At 42.1% G+C, this 21,542-nt stretch overlaps 1 protein-coding gene across 1 annotated transcript in view; it reads right to left on the minus strand.

The window, feature by feature from the left end:
- The window catches only part of LOC106600264 (NLR family CARD domain-containing protein 3), a 69,830-nt gene that overhangs the window by 10,698 nt on the left and 37,590 nt on the right, over window positions 1-21,542 (minus strand). The window contains exons 8-10 of the mRNA XM_045719555.1: window positions 18,220-18,348; window positions 10,398-10,526; window positions 968-1,096 (exon numbers count right to left, since the gene is read on the minus strand). Of these exons, the coding sequence (XP_045575511.1) occupies window positions 968-1,096; window positions 10,398-10,526; window positions 18,220-18,348 (387 nt within the window). The remainder of the gene's footprint in view (window positions 1-967; window positions 1,097-10,397; window positions 10,527-18,219; window positions 18,349-21,542) is intronic.

Consider the following 21,542-nt stretch of genomic DNA (forward strand, 5'->3'; position numbering starts at 1 on the left):
AAGAGTAGCCAAGTATCGATTGCCTTGCGGTTTATTATTATTAGCAGCTCGTCGTGTCGATTTTAATATTTAGGAATTTTTCGCTTTCTCTGGTCATAGGAACAACATGAATTTGTGCATGAGGCAGATGCGGTGCGACTCCAGTTTCAACATCAGGTGGAAGACGGTGTCCCCCCTCTCTGGTCAGTCTCACCGGAGGAAAGGAGGGAGAGAGCAGGGACCGTGAGAGGTGGTTGGGAACAATCATTTTGAAATGTCATCCAACTCGGAAATCCAACTCGGAAACTCAGGCATATTTCTAGAGCTCCAACTTTTCGACCTGAAGTTCACTGACGTCGTGATTTGACCTCGTTGACCTTCAGATGCAGATACCATCAGTCCAGTAGAATAAAAAGCTATTTATTTCAATTCTTGCTCCACAGAATTGCTCCACAAATCTGTGACTAAATCGAGTGCACCTACTGCGTAGATAGCTCAAATCACTGTGGCTACAGAGCTTCCATGACTCTGGCCACAGCCAAGTTTAATAGGCTACTAGCTTATGTAAGATTTAATATCTTTTAAAACCATGACCACAGAGAGACTGTCAATGAATACAGCAAAGAGCTGCTGTATTAAACCAACTGATCTATTTTGGTATCAAAGCTAGAGTTTTGAAATATAGTATGGTCTGATTAATAACAACATTGGCAGTCCAATCATATAGCCTAATGCTGGGATAATGTATTAGGCCTACTGCCCAAACCTCATTCCTACAAAACTGTTTGTGTGAGGTTAATGTAAAAAAAACAATCTGAGCAGTAAATCTCAGCCATTTTTTTTTTACTGTGAAAGTGATCTAGACTTAGAAAAGGTTGGTGACCACTGCTGTAAAGTACATACTCAGATACACAAAATGCATCTGGTTTCAGATCTTGAAGTTTCTCCTCTTCAATAGTAATATCATCAATTCTGACCAGTAACTTACCTGCTTCCAACGGTCTTTGATCCATCACTAAAATAAATGGGATGATCCATAGAGAAGTCACTCTTCATGGACAGATGACTGGGTACTGGAGAGACTGATCTCTGGAGAGACTGAGTTTGCTTGGAGATTCTGAAAAACAAAATGAATCACCATGTAACTACATTTCAAAATATATCCAAATTATATATCAATCGATTACATACATCACATAAAGCATTAAAATATATGGTATTACATAAAGCAAAAAACATACACTGAGCGTACAAAACATTAAGAACACCCTCCTAATATTGTGTCCCCCCCCCTTTTTGCCCTCAAAACAGCCTCAACTCGTCAAGGCATTGACTCTTCAAGGTGTAGAAAGCGTTCCACAGAGATGCTGGCCCACGTTGACTCCTATGATTCCCACAGTTGTGTCAAGTTGGCTGGATGTCCTTTGGGTGGTGGACCATTCTTGAGACACATGAGAAACTGTTGAGCATGAAAAACCCCTCAGCGTTGCAGTTCTTGATACAAATCGGTGCGCCCGGCAGCAAGTAAGTAAAATAAATAGGTTTTGATTATGTTTTAATGGTAATGGGGACATACGTAAATGCCAACAAAGTATACTGCTCAAAAAAATAAAGGGAACACTTAAACAACACAATGTAACTCCAAGTCAATCACACTTCTGTGAAATCAAACTGTCCACTTAGGAAGCAACACTGATTGACAATAAATTTCACATATTGTTGTGCAAATGGAATAGACAACAGGTGGAAATTATAGGCAATAAGCAAGACACCCCCAATAAAGGAGTGGTACTGCAGGTGGAGACCACAGAACACTTCTCAGTTCCTATGCTTCCTGGCTGATGTTTTGGGCACTTTTGAATGCTGGCTGTGCTTTCACTCTAGTGGTAGCATGAGACGGAGTCTACAACCCACACAAGTGGCTCAGGTAGTGCAGCTCATCCAGGATGGCACATCAATGCGAGCTGTGGCAAGAAGGTTTGCTGTGTCTGGCAGCGTAGTGTCCAGAGCATGGAGGCGCTACCAGGAGACAGGCCAGTACATCAGGAGACGTGGAGGAGGCCGTAGGAGGGCAACAACCCAGCAGCAGGACCGCTACCTCCGCCTTTGTGCAAGGAGGAGCAGGAGGAGCACTGCCAGAGCCCTGCAAAATGACCTCCAGCAGGCCACAAATGTGCATGTGTCTGCTCAAACGGTCAGAAACAGACTCCATGAGGGTGGTATGAGGGCCCGACGTCCACAGGTGGGGGTTGTGCTTACAGCCCAACACCGTGCAGGACGTTTGGCATTTGCCAGAGAACACCAAGATTGGCAAATTCGCCACTGGCACCCTGTGCTCTTCACAGATGAAAGCAGGTTCACACTGAGCACATGTGACAGACGTGACAGAGTCTGGAGACGCCGTGGAGAACGTTCTGCTGCCTGCAACATCCTCCAGCATGACCGGTTTGGCGGTGGGTCAGTCATGGTGTGGGGTGGCATTTCTTTGGGGGCCGCACAGCCCTCCATGTGCTCGCCAGAGGTAGCCTAACTGCCATTAGGTACCGAGATGAGATCCTCAGACCCCTTGTGAGACCATATGCTGGTACGGTTGGCCCTGGGTTCCTCCTAATGCAAGACAATGCTAGACCTCATGTGGCTGGAGTGTGTCAGCAGTTCCTGCAAGAGGAAGGCATTGATGCTATGGACTGGCCCACCCGTTCCCCAGACCTGAATCCAATTGAGCACATCTGGGACATCATGTCTCGCTCCATCCACCAACGCCACGTTGCACCACAGACTGTCCAGGAGTTGGCGGATGCTTTAGTCCAGGTCTGGGAGGAGATCCCTCAGGAGACCATCCGCAACCTCATCAGGAGCATGCCCAGGCGTTGTAGGGAGGTCATACAGGCACGTGGAGGCCACACACACTACTGAGCCTCATTTTGACTTGTTTTAAGGACATTACATCAAAGTTGGATCAGCCTGTAGTGTGGTTTTCCACTGTAATTTTGAGTGTGACTCCAAATCCAGACCTCCATGGGTTGATACATTGGATTTCCATTGATTCTTTTTGTGTGATTTTGTTGTCAGCACATTCAACTATGTAAAGAAAAAAGTATTTAATAAGATTATTTCTTTCATTCAGATCTAGGATGTGTTGTTTAAGTGTTCCCTTTATTTTTTTGAGCAGTGTACATTTTTGTTCAGTGTGTGTGTGTGTGTTTAAACTATTTAACTGTACTAGAATGCTTAGAAGGCTGCTAAAATTTTTAATATCGGTTATTGGTATCGGGTTGTTTGGCAAGGAAAATACTGGATATCGGTATGGGGTTGTTTGGCAAGGGAAATATTGGATATCGGGGTGTTTGGCAAGGAAAATACTGGGTATCAGGTTGTTTGACAAGGAAAATGTCAGATATCAGGTTGTTTGGCAAGGAAAATACTGGATATCGGTATGGGGTTGTTTGGCAAGGAAAATATTGGATATCGGGTTGTTTGGCAAAGAAAATATCAGATATCGGGATGTTTGGCAAGGAAAATATCTGATATCGGGATGTTTGGCAAAGAAAATTTCGGATATCGGTATCGGGGTGTTTGGCATGGAAAATATCAGATATCGGGTTGTTTGGCAAGTAAAATACTGTATATCGGGTTGTTTGGCATGGAAAATACTGGATATCGGGATGTTTGCAAGGAAAATATTGGATATCGGGTTGTTTGGCAAGGAAAATATCGGCTATCGGTATCGGGTTGTTTGGTAAGGAAAATACTGGATATCGGGTTGTTTGGCAAGGAAAATATTGGATATCGGGATGTTTGGCAAGAAAAATTTCAGATATCAGGTTGTTTGGCAAGGAAAATACTGGATATCGGTATCGGGAAGTTTGACAAGGAAAATGTCAGATATCGGGTTGTTTGGCAAGGAAAATACTGGATATCGGGTTGTTTGGCAAGGAAAATACTGGATATCGGTATCGGGTTGTTAGACAAGGAAAATATCAGATATGGGGTTGTTTGGCAAGGAAAAAACTGGATATCGGTATCGGGTTGTTTGGCAAAGGAAAATATCAGATATCGGGTTGTTTGGCAAAGAACATTTTCGGATATTGGTATCGGGGTGTTTGGCATGGAAAATATCAGATATCGGGTTGTTTGGCAAGTAAAATACTGTATATCGGGTTGTTTGGCAAGGAAAATACTGGATATCGGGATGATTGGCAAGGAAAATATTGGATATCGGGTTGTTTGGCAAGGAAAATATCGGCTATCGGTATCGGGTTGTTTGGTAAGGAAAATACTGGATATCGGGTTGTTTGGCAAGGAAAATATTGGATATCGGGATGTTTGGCAAGGAAAATATCGGATATCGGTATCAGGTTGTTTGGTAAGGAAAATACTGGATATTGGGTTGTTTGGCAAGGAAAATACTGGATATCGGTATCGGGTTGTTTGGCAAGGAAAATATCAGATATCAGGTTGTTTGGCAAGGAAAATACTGGATATCGGTATCGGGAAGTTTGACAAGGAAAATGTCAGATATCGGGTTGTTTGGCAAGGAAAATACTGGATATCGGTATTAGGTTGTTTGGCAAAGAAAATATCAGATATCGGGTTGTTTGCCAAGTAAAATACTGGATATCGGGTTGTTGGGCAAAGAACATTTCGGATATCGGTATGGGGTTGTTTGGCAAGGGAAATATTGGATATCAGGTTGTTTGACAAGGAAAATGTCAGATATCAGGTTGTTTGGCAAGGAAAATACTGGATATCGGGATGTTTGGCAAGGAAAATATTGGATATCGGGTTGTTTGGCAAGGAAAATATCGGCTATCGGTATCGGGTTGTTTGGTAAGGAAAATACTGGATATCGGGTTGTTTGGCAAGGAAAATATTGGATATCGGGATGTTTGGCAAGAAAAATATCAGATATCAGGTTGTTTGGCAAGGAAAATACTGGATATCGGTATGGGGTTGTTTGGCAAGGAAAATACTGGGTATCGGGTTGTTTGGCAAGGAAAATACTGGGTATCGGGTTGTTTGGCAAAGAAAATATCAGATATCGGGTTGTTTGGCAAGGAAAATATCTGATATCGGGATGTTTGGCAAAGAAAATTTCGGATATCGGTATCGGGGTGTTTGGCATGGAAAATATCAGATATCGGGTTGTTTGGCAAGTAAAATACTGTATATCGGGTTGTTTGGCAAGGAAAATACTGGATATCGGGATGTTTGGCAAGGAAAATATTGGATATCGGGTTGTTTGGCAAGGAAAATATCGGCTATCGGTATCGGGTTGTTTGGTAAGGAAAATACTGGATATCGGGTTGTTTGGCAAGGAAAATATTGGATATCGGGATGTTTGGGAAGAAAAATATCAGATATCAGGTTGTTTGGCAAGGAAAATACTGGATATCGGTATCGGGAAGTTTGACAAGGAAAATGTCAGATATCGGGTTGTTTGGCAAGGAAAATACTGGATATCGGTATCAGGTTGTTTGGCAAAGAAAATATCAGATATCGGGTTGTTTGCCAGTTAAAATACTGGATATCGGGTTGTTTGGCGAGGAAAATACTGGATATCTGGTTGATTGGCAAGGAAAATATTGGATATCGGGTTGTTTGGCAAGGAAAATATCGAAAATCCGTATCGGGTTGTTTGGCAAGGAAAATACTGGATATCGGTATCGGGTTGTTAGACAAGGAAAATATCAGATATGGGGTTGTTTGGCAAGGGAAAAACTGGATATCGGTATCGGGTTGTTTGGCAAGGAAAATATCAGATATCGGGTTGTTTGGCAAAGAACATTTCGGATATTGGTATCGGGGTGATTGGCATGGAAAATATCAGATATCGGGTTGTTTGGCAAGGAAAATATCGGCTATCGGTATCGGGTTGTTTGGTAAGGAAATACTGGATATCGGGTTGTTTGGCAAGGAAAATATTGGATATCGGGATGTTTGGCAAGGAAAATATCGGATATCGGTATCAGGTTGTTTGGCAAAGAAAATATCAGATATCGGGTTGTTTGCCAAGTAAAATACTGGATATCGGGTTGTTGGGCAAAGAACATTTCGGATATCGGTATCGGGTTGTTTGGCATGGAAAATATCGGATATCGGCTTGTTTGGCAAGGAAAATACTGGATATCTGGTTGTTTGGCAAGGAAAATATTGGATATCGGGTTGATTTGCAAGGAAAATATCGAATATCGGTATTGGGTTGTTTTGTAAGGAAAATAATGGATATCGGGTTGTTTGGCAAGGAAAATACTGGATATCGGTATCGGGTTGTTAGGCAAGGAAATGATCAGATATCGGGTTGTTTGGCAAGGAAAATACTGGATATCGGTATCGGGTTGTTTGGCAAGGAAAATATCAGATATCGGGTTGTTTGGCAAAGAACATTTCGGATATCGGTATCGGGTTGTTTGGCATGGAAAATATCGGATATCGGGTTGTTTGGCAAGGAAAATATCGGATATCGGGTTGTTTGGCAAAGAAAATTTCAGATATCTTTATCGGGTTGTTTAGCATGGAAAATATTGGATGTTGTTTGGCAAGGAAAATATAGGATATCGGGTTGTTTGGCAAGGAAAATATTGGATATCGGGTGTTGTTTGGCAAGGACAATATAGGATATGGGTATCGGGTTGTTTGGCAAGGAAAATATTGGATATCGGGTTGTTTGGCAAGGAAAATATCGGATATCGGTATCGGGTTGTTTGGTAAGGAAAATACTGGATATCGGATTGTTTGGTAAGGAAAATACTGGATATTGGTATCGGGTTGTTTGGCAAGGAAAATATCAGATATCAGGTTGTTTGGGAAGGAAAATACTGGATATCGGTATCGGGTTGTTTGACAAGGAAAATATCAGATATCGGGTTGTTTGGCAAAGAAAATTTTGGATATCGGTATCGGGTTGTTTAGCATGGAAAATATCGGATGTTGTTTGGCAAGGAAAATATCGGATATCGGGTTGTTTGGCAAGGAAAATATCGGATATCGGTATCGGGTTGTTTGGTAAGGAAAATACTGGAAATCGGGTTGTTTGGCAAGGAAAATACCGGATATCGGTATCGGGTTGTTTGACAAGGAAAATGTCAGCTATCGGGTTGTTTGGCAAATAAAATACTGGATATCGGGTTGTTTGGCAAGGAAAATATTGAATATCGGTATGGAGTTGTTTGGTAACGAAAATAAAGGATATCGGGTTGTTTGTCAAATAAAATACTGAATATCGGTATCGGGTTGTTTGGTAAGGAAAATACTGGATATCGGTATCGGGTTGTTCGGTAATGAAAATATCAGATAACGGGTTGTTTGGCAAGGAAAATATTGGCTATTGGGTTGTTTGACAAGGAAAAAATCGGATATGGGTATTGGCCAAAAATGTCATATCGGTGCATCCCTAATAAACATGTCTACTCCCCTTCATCTACACTGACTGAAGTGGATTTAACAAGTGACATCAATATGGGATCATTGCTTTCACCTGGATTCACCTTGTCAATTATGTCATGGAAATAGCAGATGTTCATAATGTTTTGTACACTCAGTGTCTTCAAATAATTGACATACACAACAAAATACTGGATATCTGTATCGGGTTGTTTGGCAGGGGAAATATTGGATATCGGGGTGTTTGGCAAGGAAAATACTGGATATCGGGTTATTTGGCAAGGAAAATATTGGATATCGGGTTATTTGGCAAGGAAAATATTGGATATCGGGTTGTTTGGAAAGGAAAATATTGGATATCGGTATCGGGTTGTTTGACAAGGAAAATGTCAAATATCGGGTTGTTTGACAAGGAAAATGTCAAATATCGGGTTGTTTGGTAAGGAAAATACTGGATATCGGGTTGTTTGGCAAGGAAAATACTGGATATCGGTATCGGGTTGTTAGGCAAGGAAAATATCAGATATCGGGTTGTTTGGCAAGGAAAATACTGGATATCGGTATCGGGTTGTTTGGCAAGGAAAATATCAGATATCGGGTTGTTTGGCAAAGAACATTTCGGATATCGGTATCGGGTTGTTTAGCATGGAAAATATCAGATGTTGTTTGGCAAGGAAAATATCGGATATCAGGTTGTTTGGCAAGGAAAATACTGGATATCGGTATCGGGTTGTTTCACAAGGAAAATGTCAGATATCGGGATATTTGGCAAGGAAAATACTGAATATCGGAATCAGGTTGTTTGGCAAAGAAAATATCAGATATCGGGTTGTTTGGCAAGGAAAATACTGAATATCGGGTTGTTTGGCAAGGAAAATATTGGCTATTGGGTTGTTTGACAAGGAAAAAACTGGATATCAGGTCGTTTGGCAAGGAAAATACTGGATATCGGGTTGTTTGGCACGGAAAATACTGGATATCGGTTTCGGGTTGTTTGACAAGGAAAATACTGGATATCGGGTTGTTTGGCAAGGGAAATACTGGATATCGGTATCGAGTTGTCTGGTAAGGAAAATACTGGATATCAGGTTCTTTGGCAAGGAAAATACTGGATATCGGGTTGTTTGGCAAGGAAATGATAGGATATCGGGTTGTTGGCAAGGAAAATATCGGATATCGGTATCGGGTTGTTTGACAAGGAAAATGTCAGATATCGGGTTGTTTGGCAAGGAAAATACTGGATATCGGGTTGTTTGGCAAGGAAAATACTGGAAATCGGTATCAGGTTGTTTGGCAAGGAAAATATCAGATATCGGGTTGTTTGACAAGGAAAATATTGGATATGGTTATCGGCCAAAAATGTCATATCGGTGCATCCCTAATAAACATGTCTACTCCCCTTCATCTACACTGACTGAAGTGGATTTAACAAGTGACATCAATAAGGGATAATTGCTTTCACCTGGATTCACCTTGTCAATTATGTCGTGGAAAAAGCAGATGTTCATAATGTTTTGTACACTCAGTGTCTTCAAATAATTGACATAAACAACAAATTATAAGCAGATGCTTTACAGCAGTGGTTCTCCAACCGGTCAATCTTCAAGGCATTCCTAGTCGATCACCAAATATTTCTGTAGAAAAGCCAACCAACTATAAAGGCTTGCGCTCCTTTTTAAAATCGTGTTGAGTTGTTGCCTGTAGGTGCACTTGATTCAAACGTCCCGCGCACCGGGTAAGCAACGTGTTCCCATGAGACAAACTCTGCCTTCCCGGAGGACTGGCAAATCTGTGACTAAATCGAGTGCACCTACTGCGTAGATAGCTCAAATCACTGTGGCTACAGAGCTTCCATGACTCTGGCCACAGCCAAGTTTAATAGGCTTACGTAAGATTTAATATATTTTAAAACCATGACCACAGAGAGACTGTCAACGAATACAGCAAAGAGCTGCTGTTTTTTATGAGAGTTCATGTTTAAGTTTATTTTCAGCACGGTCACTGTTTACATAAAACTATTTTACAATGCGCACTTCTCCATACTTCTGCTCGGGCTGCATCGCCAATGAAAGAGTAGCCAAGTATCGATTGCCTTGCGGTTTATTATTATTAGCAGCTCGTCGTGTCGATTTTAATATTTAGGAATTTTTCGCTTTCTCTGGTCATAGGAACAACATGAATTTGTGCATGAGGCAGATGCGGTGCGACTCGAGTTTCAACATCAAGTGGAAGACGGTGTCCCCCTCTCTGGTCAGTCTCACCGGAGGAAAGAAGGGAGAGAGCAGGGACCGTGAGAGGTGGTTGGGAACAATCATTTTGAAATGTCATCCAACTCGGAAATCCAAGTCGGAAACTCAGGCATATTTCTAGAGCTCCAACTTTTCGACCTGAAGTTCACTGACGTCGTGATTTGACCTCGTTGACCTTCAGATGCAGATACCATCAGTCCAGTAGAATAAAAAGCTATTTATTTCAATTCTTGCTCCACAGAATTGCTCCACAAATCTGTGACTAAATCGAGTGCACCTACTGCGTAGATAGCTCAAATCACTGTGGCTACAGAGCTTCCATGACTCTGGCCACAGCCAAGTTTAATAGGCTACTAGCTTATGTAAGATTTAATATCTTTTAAAACCATGACCACAGAGAGACTGTCAATGAATACAGCAAAGAGCTGCTGTATTAAACCAACTGATCTATTTTGGTATCAAAGCTAGAGTTTTGAAATATAGTATGGTCTGATTAATAACAACATTGGCAGTCCAATCATATAGCCTAATGCTGGGATAATGTATTAGGCCTACTGCCCAAACCTCATTCCTACAAAACTGTTTGTGTGAGGTTAATGTAAAAAAAAACAATCTGAGCAGTAAATCTCAGCCATTTTTTTTTACTGTGAAAGTGATCTAGACTTAGAAAAGGTTGGTGACCACTGCTGTACAGTACATACTCAGATACACAAAATGCATCTGGTTTCAGATCTTGAAGTTTCTCCTCTTCAATAGTAATATCATCAATTCTGACCAGTAACTTACCTGCTTCCAACGGTCTTTGATCCATCACTAAAATAAATGGGATGATCCATAGAGAAGTCACTCTTCATGGACAGATGACTGGGTACTGGAGAGACTGATCTCTGGAGAGACTGAGTTTGCTTGGAGATTCTGAAAAACAAAATGAATCACCATGTAACTACATTTCAAAATATATCCAAATTATATATCAATCGATTACATACATCACATAAAGCATTAAAATATATGGTATTACATAAAGCAAAAAACATACACTGAGCGTACAAAACATTAAGAACACCCTCCTAATATTGTGTCCCCCCCTTTTTGCCCTCAAAACAGCCTCAACTCGTCAAGGCATTGACTCTTCAAGGTGTAGAAAGCGTTCCACAGAGATGCTGGCCCACGTTGACTCCTATGATTCCCACAGTTGTGTCAAGTTGGCTGGATGTCCTTTGGGTGGTGGACCATTCTTGAGACACATGAGAAACTGTTGAGCATGAAAAAACCCTCAGCGTTGCAGTTCTTGATACAAATCGGTGCGCCCGGCAGCAAGTAAGTAAAATAAATAGGTTTTGATTATGTTTTAATGGTAATGGGGACATACGTAAATGCCAACAAAGTATACTGCTCAAAAAATAAAGGGAACACTTAAACAACACAATGTAACTCCAAGTCAATCACACTTCTGTGAAATCAAACTGTCCACTTAGGAAGCAACACTGATTGACAATAAATTTCACATGCTGTTGTGCAAATGGAATAGACAACAGGTGGAAATTATAGGCAATAAGCAAGACACCCCCAATAAAGGAGTGGTACTGCAGGTGGAGACCACAGAGCACTTCTCAGTTCCTATGCTTCCTGGCTGATGTTTTGGTCACTTTTGAATGCTGGCTGTGCTTTCACTCTAGTGGTAGCATGAGACGGAGTCTACAACCCACACAAGTGGCTCAGGTAGTGCAGCTCATCCAGGATGGCACATCAATGCGAGCTGTGGCAAGAAGGTTTGCTGTGTCTGTCAGCGTAGTGTCCAGAGCATGGAGGCGCTACCAGGAGACAGGCCAGTACATCAGGAGACGTGGAGGAGGCCGTAGGAGGGCAACAACCCAGCAGCAGGACCGCTACCTCCGCCTTTGTGCAAGGAGGAGCAGGAGGAGCACTGCCAGAGCCCTGCAAAATGACCTCCAGCAGGCCACAAATGTGCATGTGTCTGCTCAAACGGTCAGAAACAGACTCCATGAGGGTGGTATGAGGGCCCGACGTCCACAGGTGGGGGTTGTGCTTACAGCCCAACACCGTGCAGGACGTTTGGCATTTGCCAGAGAACACCAAGATTGGCAAATTCGCCACTGGCACCCTGTGCTCTTCACAGATGAAAGCAGGTTCACACTGAGCACATGTGACAGACGTGACAGAGTCTGGAGACGCCGTGGAGAACGTTCTGCTGCCTGCAACATCCTCCAGCATGACCGGTTTGGCGGTGGGTCAGTCATGGTGTGGGGTGGCATTTCTTTGGGGGGCCGCACAGCCCTCCATGTGCTCGCCAGAGGTAGCCTAACTGCCATTAGGTACCGAGATGAGATCCTCAGACCCCTTGTGAGACCATATGCTGGTACGGTTGGCCCTGGGTTCCTCCTAATGCAAGACAATGCTAGACCTCATGTGGCTGGAGTGTGTCAGCAGTTCCTGCAAGAGGAAGGCATTGATGCTATGGACTGGCCCACCCGTTCCCCAGACCTGAATCCAATTGAGCACATCTGGGACATCATGTCTCGCTCCATCCACCAACGCCACGTTGCACCACAGACTGTCCAGGAGTTGGCGGATGCTTTAGTCCAGGTCTGGGAGGAGATCCCTCAGGAGACCATCCGCAACCTCATCAGGAGCATGCCCAGGCGTTGTAGGGAGGTCATACAGGCACGTGGAGGCCACACACACTACTGAGCCTCATTTTGACTTGTTTTAAGGACATTACATCAAAGTTGGATCAGCCTGTAGTGTGGTTTTCCACTGTAATTTTGAGTGTGACTCCAAATCCAGACCTCCATGGGTTGATACATTGGATTTCCATTGATTCTTTTTGTGTGATTTTGTTGTCAGCACATTCAACTATGTAAAGAAAAAAGTATTTAATAAGATTATTTCTTTCATTCAGATCTAGGATGTGTTGTTTAAGTGTTCCCTTTATTTTTTTGAGCAGTGTACATTTTTGTTCAGTGTGTGTGTGTGTGTTTAAACTATTTAACTGTACTAGAATGCTTAGAAGGCTGCTAAAATTTTTAATATCGGTTATTGGTATCGGGTTGTTTGGCAAGGAAAATACTGGATATCGGTATGGGGTTGTTTGGCAAGGGAAATATTGGATATCGGGGTGTTTGGCAAGGAAAATACTGGGTATCAGGTTGTTTGACAAGGAAAATGTCAGATATCAGGTTGTTTGGCAAGGAAAATACTGGATATCGGGATGTTTGGCAAGGAAAATATTGGATATCGGGTTGTTTGGCAAGGAAAATATCGGCTATCGGTATCGGGTTGTTTGGTAAGGAAAATACTGGATATCGGGTTGTTTGGCAAGGAAAATATTGGATATCGGGATGTTTGGCAAGAAAAAATATCAGATATCAGGTTGTTTGGCAAGGAAAATACTGGATATCGGTATCGGGAAGTTTGACAAGGAAAATGTCAGATATCGGGTTGTTTGGCAAGGAAAATACTGGATATCGGTATTAGGTTGTTTGGCAAAGAAAATATCAGATATCGGGTTGTTTGCCAAGTAAAATACTGGATATCGGGTTGTTTGGCAAGGAAAATACTGGATATCTGGTTGATTGGCAAGGAAAATATTGGATATCGGGTTGTTTGGCAAGGAAAATATTGAATATCCGTATTGGGTTGTTTGGTAAGGAAAATAATGGATATCGGGTTGTTTGGCAAGGAAAATACTGGATATCGGTATCGGGTTGTTAGACAAGGAAAATATCAGATATGGGGTTGTTTGGCAAGGAAAAAACTGGATATCGGTATCGGGTTGTTTGGCAAGGAAAATATCAGATATCGGGTTGTTTGGCAATGAACATTTCTGATATTGGTATCGGGGTGTTTGGCATGGAAAATATCAGATATCGGGTTGTTTGGCAAGTAAAATACTGTATATCGGGTTGTTTGGCAAGGAAAATACTGGATATCGGGATGTTTGGCAAGGAAAATATTGGATATCGGGTTGTTTGGCAAGGAAAATATCGGCTATCGGTATTGGGTTGTTTGGTAAGGAAAATACTGGATATCGGGTTGTTTGGCAAGGAAAATATTGGATATCGGGATGTTTGGCAAGGAAAACACTGGATATCGGGTTGTTTGGCAAGGAAAATACTGGATATTGGTATCGGGTTGTTTGGCAAGGAAAATATCAGATATCAGGTTGTTTGGCAAGGAAAATACTGGATATCGGAATCGGGAAGTTTGACAAGGAAAATGTCAGATATCGGGTTGTTTGGCAAGGAAAATACTGGATATCGGTATCAGGTTGTTTGGCAAAGAAAATATCAGATATCGGGTTGTTTGCCAAGTAAAATACTGGATATCGGGTTGTTGGGCAAAGAACATTTCGGATATCGGTATCGGGTTGTTTGGCATGGAAAATATCGGATATCGGCTTGTTTGGCAAGGAAAATACTGGATATTTGGTTGTTTGGCAAGGAAAATATTGGATATCGGGTTGATTGGCAAGGAAAATATCGAATATCGGTATTGGGTTGTTTTGTAAGGAAAATAATGGATATCGGGTTGTTTGGCAAGGAAAATACTGGATATCGGTATCGGGTTGTTAGGCAAGGAAATGATCAGATATCGGGTTGTTTGGCAAGGAAAATACTGGATATCGGTATCGGGTTGTTTGGCAAGGAAAATATCAGATATCGGGTTGTTTGGCAAAGAACATTTCGGATATCGGTATCGGGTTGTTTGGCATGGAAAATATCGGATATCGGGTTGTTTGGCAAGGAAAATATCGGATATCGGGTTGTTTGGCAAAGAAAATTTCAGATATCTTTATCGGGTTGTTTAGCATGGAAAATATTGGATGTTGTTTGGCAAGGAAAATATCGGATATCGGGTTGTTTGGCAAGGAAAATATTGGATATCGGGTGTTGTTTGGCAAGGACAATATAGGATATGGGTATCGGGTTGTTTGGCAAGGAAAATATTGGATATCGGGTTGTTTGGCAAGGAAAATATCGGTATCGGGTTGTTTGGTAAGGAAAATACTGGATATCGGATTGTTTGGTAAGGAAAATACTGTATATTGGTATCGGGTTGTTTGGCAAGGAAAATATCAGATATCAGGTTGTTTGGGAAGGAAAATACTGGATATCGGTATCGGGTTGTTTGACAAGGAAAATATCAGATATCGGGTTGTTTGGCAAAGAAAATTTCGGATATCGGTATCGGGTTGTTTAGCATGGAAAATATCGGATGTTGTTTGGCAAGGAACATATTGGATATCGGGTTGTTTGGCAAGGAAAATAGCGGATATCGGTATCGGGTTGTTTGGTAAGGAAAATACTGGAAATCGGGTTGTTTGGCAAGGGAAATACTGGATATCGGTATCGAGTTGTCTGGTAAGGAAAATACTGGATATCAGGTTCTTTGGCAAGGAAAATATCAGATATCAGGTTGTTTGGCAAGGAAAATACTGGATATCGGAATCGGGAAGTTTGACAAGGAAAATGTCAGATATCGGGTTGTTTGGCAAGGAAAATACTGGATATCGGTATCAGGTTGTTTGGCAAAGAAAATATCAGATATCGGGTTGTTTGCCAAGTAAAATACTGGATATCGGGTTGTTGGGCAAAGAACATTTCGGATATCGGTATCGGGTTGTTTGGCATGGAAAATATCGGATATCGGCTTGTTTGGCAAGGAAAATACTGGATATTTGGTTGTTTGGCAAGGAAAATATTGGATATCGGGTTGATTGGCAAGGAAAATATCGAATATCGGTATTGGGTTGTTTTGTAAGGAAAATAATGGATATCGGGTTGTTTGGCAAGGAAAATACTGGATATCGGTATCGGGTTGTTAGGCAAGGAAATGATCAGATATCGGGTTGTTTGGCAAGGAAAATACTGGATATCGGTATCGGGTTGTTTGGCAAGGAAAATATCAGATATCGGGTTGTTTGGCAAAGAACATTTCGGATATCGGTATCGGGTTGTTTGGCATGGAAAATATCGGATATCGGGTTGTTTGGCAAGGAAAATATCGGATATCGGGTTGTTTGGCAAAGAAAATTTCAGATATCTTTATCGGGTTGTTTAGCATGGAAAATATTGGATGTTGTTTGGCAAGGAAAATATCGGATATCGGGTTGTTTGGCAAGGAAAATATTGGATATCGGGTGTTGTTTGGCAAGGACAATATAGGATATGGGTATCGGGTTGTTTGGCAAGGAAAATATTGGATATCGGGTTGTTTGGCAAGGAAAATATCGGTATCGGGTTGTTTGGTAAGGAAAATACTGGATATCGGATTGTTTGGTAAGGAAAATACTGTATATTGGTATCGGGTTGTTTGGCAAGGAAAATATCAGATATCAGGTTGTTTGGGAAGGAAAATACTGGATATCGGTATCGGGTTGTTTGACAAGGAAAATATCAGATATCGGGTTGTTTGGCAAAGAAAATTTCGGATATCGGTATCGGGTTGTTTAGCATGGAAAATATCGGATGTTGTTTGGCAAGGAACATATTGGATATCGGGTTGTTTGGCAAGGAAAATAGCGGATATCGGTATCGGGTTGTTTGGTAAGGAAAATACTGGAAATCGGGTTGTTTGGCAAGGGAAATACTGGATATCGGTATCGAGTTGTCTGGTAAGGAAAATACTGGATATCAGGTTCTTTGGCAAGGAAAATACTGGATATCGGGTTGTTTGGCAAGGAAACGATAGGATATCGGGTTGTTGGCAAGGAAAATATCGGATATCGGTATCGGGTTGTTTGACAAGGAAAATGTCAGATATCGGGTTGTTTGGCAAGGAAAATACTGGATATCGGGTTGTTTGGCAAGGAAAATACTGGAAATCGGTATCAGGTTGTTTGGCAAGGAAAATATCAGATATCGGGTTGTTTGACAAGGAAAATATTGGATATGGTTATCGGCCAAAAATGTCATATCGGTGCATCCCTAATAAACATGTCTACTCCCCTTCATCTACACTGACTGAAGTGGATTTAACAAGTGACATCAATAAGGGATCATTGCTTTCACCTGGATTCACCTTGTCAATTATGTCGTGGAAAAAGCAGATGTTCATAATGTTTTGTACACTCAGTGTCTTCAAATAATTGACATAAACAACAAATTATAAGCAGATGCTTTACAGCAGTGGTTCTCCAACCGGTCAATCTTCAAGGCATTCCTAGTCGATCACCAAATATTTCTGTAGAAAAGCCAACCAACTATAAAGGCTTGCGCTCCTTTTTTAAAATCGTGTTGAGTTGTTGCCTGTAGGTGCACTTGATTCAAACGTCCTGCGCACCGGGTAAGCAACGTGTTCCCATGAGACAAACTCTGCCTTCCCGGAGGACTGGCAAATCTGTGACTAAATCGAGTGCACCTACTGCGTAGATAGCTCAAATCACTGTGGCTACAGAGCTTCCATGACTCTGGCCACAGCCAAGTTTAATAGGCTTACGTAAGATTTAATATATTTTAAAACCATGACCACAGAGAGACTGTCAACGAATACAGCAAAGAGCTGCTGTTTTTATGAGAGTTCATGTTTAAGTTTATTTTCAGCACGGTCACTGTTTACATAAAACTATTTTACAATGCGCACTTCTCCATACTTCTGCTCGGGCTGCATCGCCAATGAAAGAGTAGCCAAGTATCGATTGCCTTGCGGTTTATTATTATTAGCAGCTCGTCGTGTCGATTTTAATATTTAGGAATTTTTCGCTTTCTCTGGTCATAGGAACAACATGAATTTGTGCATGAGGCAGATGCGGTGCGACTCGAGTTTCAACATCAAGTGGAAGACGGTGTCCCCCCTCTCTGGTCAGTCTCACCGGAGGAAAGAAGGGAGAGAGCAGGGACCGTGAGAGGTGGTTGGGAACAATCATTTTGAAATGTCATCCAACTCGGAAATCCAAGTCGGAAACTCAGGCATATTTCTAGAGCTCCAACTTTTCGACCTGAAGTTCACTGACGTCGTGATTTGACCTCGTTGACCTTCAGATGCAGATACCATCAGTCCAGTAGAATAAAAAAGCTATTTATTTCAATTCTTGCTCCACAGAATTGCTCCACAAATCTGTGACTAAATCGAGTGCACCTACTGCGTAGATAGCTCAAATCACTGTGGCTACAGAGCTTCCATGACTCTGGCCACAGCCAAGTTTAATAGGCTACTAGCTTATGTAAGATTTAATATCTTTTAAAACCATGACCACAGAGAGACTGTCAATGAATACAGCAAAGAGCTGCTGTATTAAACCAACTGATCTATTTTGGTATCAAAGCTAGAGTTTTGAAATATAGTATGGTCTGATTAATAACAACATTGACAGTCCAATCATATAGCCTAATGCTGGGATAATGTATTAGGCCTACTGCCCAAACCTCATTCCTACAAAACTGTTTGTGTGAGGTTAATGTAAAAAAAACAATCTGAGCAGTAAATCTCAGCCATTTTTTTTTACTGTGAAAGTGATCTAGACTTAGAAAAGGTTGGTGACCACTGCTGTACAGTACATACTCAGATACACAAAATGCATCTGGTTTCAGATCTTGAAGTTTCTCCTCTTCAATAGTAATATCATCAATTCTGACCAGTAACTTACCTGCTTCCAACGGTCTTTGATCCATCACTAAAATAAATGGGATGATCCATAGAGAAGTCACTCTTCATGGACAGATGACTGGGTACTGGAGAGACTGATCTCTGGAGAGACTGAGTTTGCTTGGAGATTCTGAAAAACAAAATGAATCACCATGTAACTACATTTCAAAATATATCCAAATTATATATCAATCGATTACATACATCACATAAAGCATTAAAATATATGGTATTACATAAAGCAAAAAACATACACTGAGCGTACAAAACATTAAGAACACCCTCCTAATATTGTGTCCCCCCCTTTTTGCCCTCAAAACAGCCTCAACTCGTCAAGGCATTGACTCTTCAAGGTGTAGAAAGCGTTCCACAGAGATGCTGGCCCACGTTGACTCCTATGATTCCCACAGTTGTGTCAAGTTGGCTGGATGTCCTTTGGGTGGTGGACCATTCTTGAGACACATGAGAAACTGTTGAGCATGAAAAAACCCTCAGCGTTGCAGTTCTTGATACAAATCGGTGCGCCCGGCAGCAAGTAAGTAAAATAAATAGGTTTTGATTATGTTTTAATGGTAATGGGGACATACGTAAATGCCAACAAAGTATACTGCTCAAAAAAATAAAGGGAACACTTAAACAACACAATGTAACTCCAAGTCAATCACACTTCTGTGAAATCAAACTGTCCACTTAGGAAGCAACACTGATTGACAATAAATTTCACATGCTGTTGTGCAAATGGAATAGACAACAGGTGGAAATTATAGGCAATAAGCAAGACACCCCCAATAAAGGAGTGGTACTGCAGGTGGAGACCACAGAACACTTCTCAGTTCCTATGCTTCCTGGCTGATGTTTTGGGCACTTTTGAATGCTGGCTGTGCTTTCACTCTAGTGGTAGCATGAGACGGAGTCTACAACCCACACAAGTGGCTCAGGTAGTGCAGCTCATCCAGGATGGCACATCAATGCGAGCTGTGGCAAGAAGGTTTGCTGTGTCTGGCAGCGTAGTGTCCAGAGCATGGAGGCGCTACCAGGAGACAGGCCAGTACATCAGGAGACGTGGAGGAGGCCGTAGGAGGGCAACAACCCAGCAGCAGGACCGCTACCTCCGCCTTTGTGCAAGGAGGAGCAGGAGGAGCACTGCCAGAGCCCTGCAAAATGACCTCCAGCAGGCCACAAATGTGCATGTGTCTGCTCAAACGGTCAGAAACAGACTCCATGAGGGTGGTATGAGGGCCCGACGTCCACAGGTGGGGGTTGTGCTTACAGCCCAACACCGTGCAGGACGTTTGGCATTTGCCAGAGAACACCAAGATTGGCAAATTCGCCACTGGCACCCTGTGCTCTTCACAGATGAAAGCAGGTTCACACTGAGCACATGTGACAGACGTGACAGAGTCTGGAGACGCCGTGGAGAACGTTCTGCTGCCTGCAACATCCTCCAGCATGACCGGTTTGGCGGTGGGTCAGTCATGGTGTGGGGTGGCATTTCTTTGGGGGGCCGCACAGCCCTCCATGTGCTCGCCAGAGGTAGCCTAACTGCCATTAGGTACCGAGATGAGATCCTCAGACCCCTTGTGAGACCATATGCTGGTACGGTTGGCCCTGGGTTCCTCCTAATGCAAGACAATGCTAGACCTCATGTGGCTGGAGTGTGTCAGCAGTTTCTGCAAGAGGAAGGCATTGATGCTATGGACTGGCCCACCCGTTCCCCAGACCTGAATCCAATTGAGCACATCTGGGACATCATGTCTCGCTCCATCCACCAACGCCACGTTGCACCACAGACTGTCCAGGAGTTGGCGGATGCTTTAGTCCAGGTCTGGGAGGAGATCCCTCAGGAGACCATCCGCAACCTCATCAGGAGCATGCCCAGGCGTTGTAGGGAGGTCATACAGGCACGTGGAGGCCACACACACTACTGAGCCTCATTTTGACTTGTTTTAAGGACATTACATCAAAGTTGGATCAGCCTGTAGTGTGGTTTTCCACTGTAATTTTGAGTGTGACTCCAAATCCAGACCTCCATGGGTTGATACATTGGATTTCCATTGATTCTTTTTGTGTGATTTTGTTGTCAGCACATTCAACTATGTAAAGAAAAAAGTATTTAATAAGATTATTTCTTTCATTCAGATCTAGGATGTGTTGTTTAAGTGTTCCCTTTATTTTTTTGAGCAGTGTACATTTTTGTTCAGTGTGTGTGTGTGTGTTTAAACTATTTAACTGTACTAGAATGCTTAGAAGGCTGCTAAAATTTTTAATATCGGTTATTGGTATCGGGTTGTTTGGCAAGGAAAATACTGGATATCAGGTTGTTTGACAAGGAAAATGTCAGATATCAGGTTGTTTGGCAAGGAAAATACTGGATATCGGTATGGGGTTGTTTGGCAAGGGAAATATTGGATATCGGGGTGTTTGGCAAGGAAAATACTGGGTATCAGGTTGTTTGACAAGGAAAATGTCAGATATCAGGTTGTTTGGCAAGGAAAATACTGGATATCGGGATGTTTGGCAAGGAAAATATCGGCTAACGGTATCGGGTTGTTTGGTAAGGAAAATACTGGATATCGGGTTGTTTGGCAAGGAAAATATCAGATATCAGGTTGTTTGGGAAGGAAAATACTGGATATCGGTATCGGGTTGTTTGACAAGGAAAATATCAGATATCGGGTTGTTTGGCAAAGAAAATTTCGGATATCGGTATCGGGTTGTTTAGCATGGAAAATATCGGATGTTGTTTGGCAAGGAAAATATTGGATATCGGGTTGTTTGGCAAGGAAAATATCGGATATCGGGTTGTTTGGTAAGGAAAATACTGGAAATCGGGTTGTTTGGCAAGGAAAATACCGGATATCGGTATCGGGTTGTTTGACAAGGAAAATGTCAGCTATCGGGTTGTTTGGCAAATAAAATACTGGATATCGGGTTGTTTGGCAAGGAAAATATTGAATATCGGTATGGAGTTGTTTGGTAACGAAAATAAAGGATATCGGGTTGTTTGTCAAATAAAATACTGAATATCGGTATCGGGTTGTTTGGTAAGGAAAATACTGGATATCGGTATGGGGTTGTTTGGCAAGGGAAATATTGGATATCGGGGTGTTTGGCAAGGAAAATACTGGATATCGGGATGTTTGGCAAGGAAAATATCGGCTAACGGTATCGGGTTGTTTGGTAAGGAAAATACTGGATATCGGGTTGTTTGGCAAGGAAAATATCAGATATCAGGTTGTTTGGGAAGGAAAATACTGGATATCGGTATCGGGTTGTTTGACAAGGAAAATATCAGATATCGGGTTGTTTGGCAAAGAAAATTTC

Source organism: Salmo salar, chromosome ssa06 (assembly GCF_905237065.1).
Source record: "Salmo salar chromosome ssa06, Ssal_v3.1, whole genome shotgun sequence".
NCBI classification, from domain to species: Eukaryota; Metazoa; Chordata; class Actinopteri; order Salmoniformes; family Salmonidae; genus Salmo; species Salmo salar.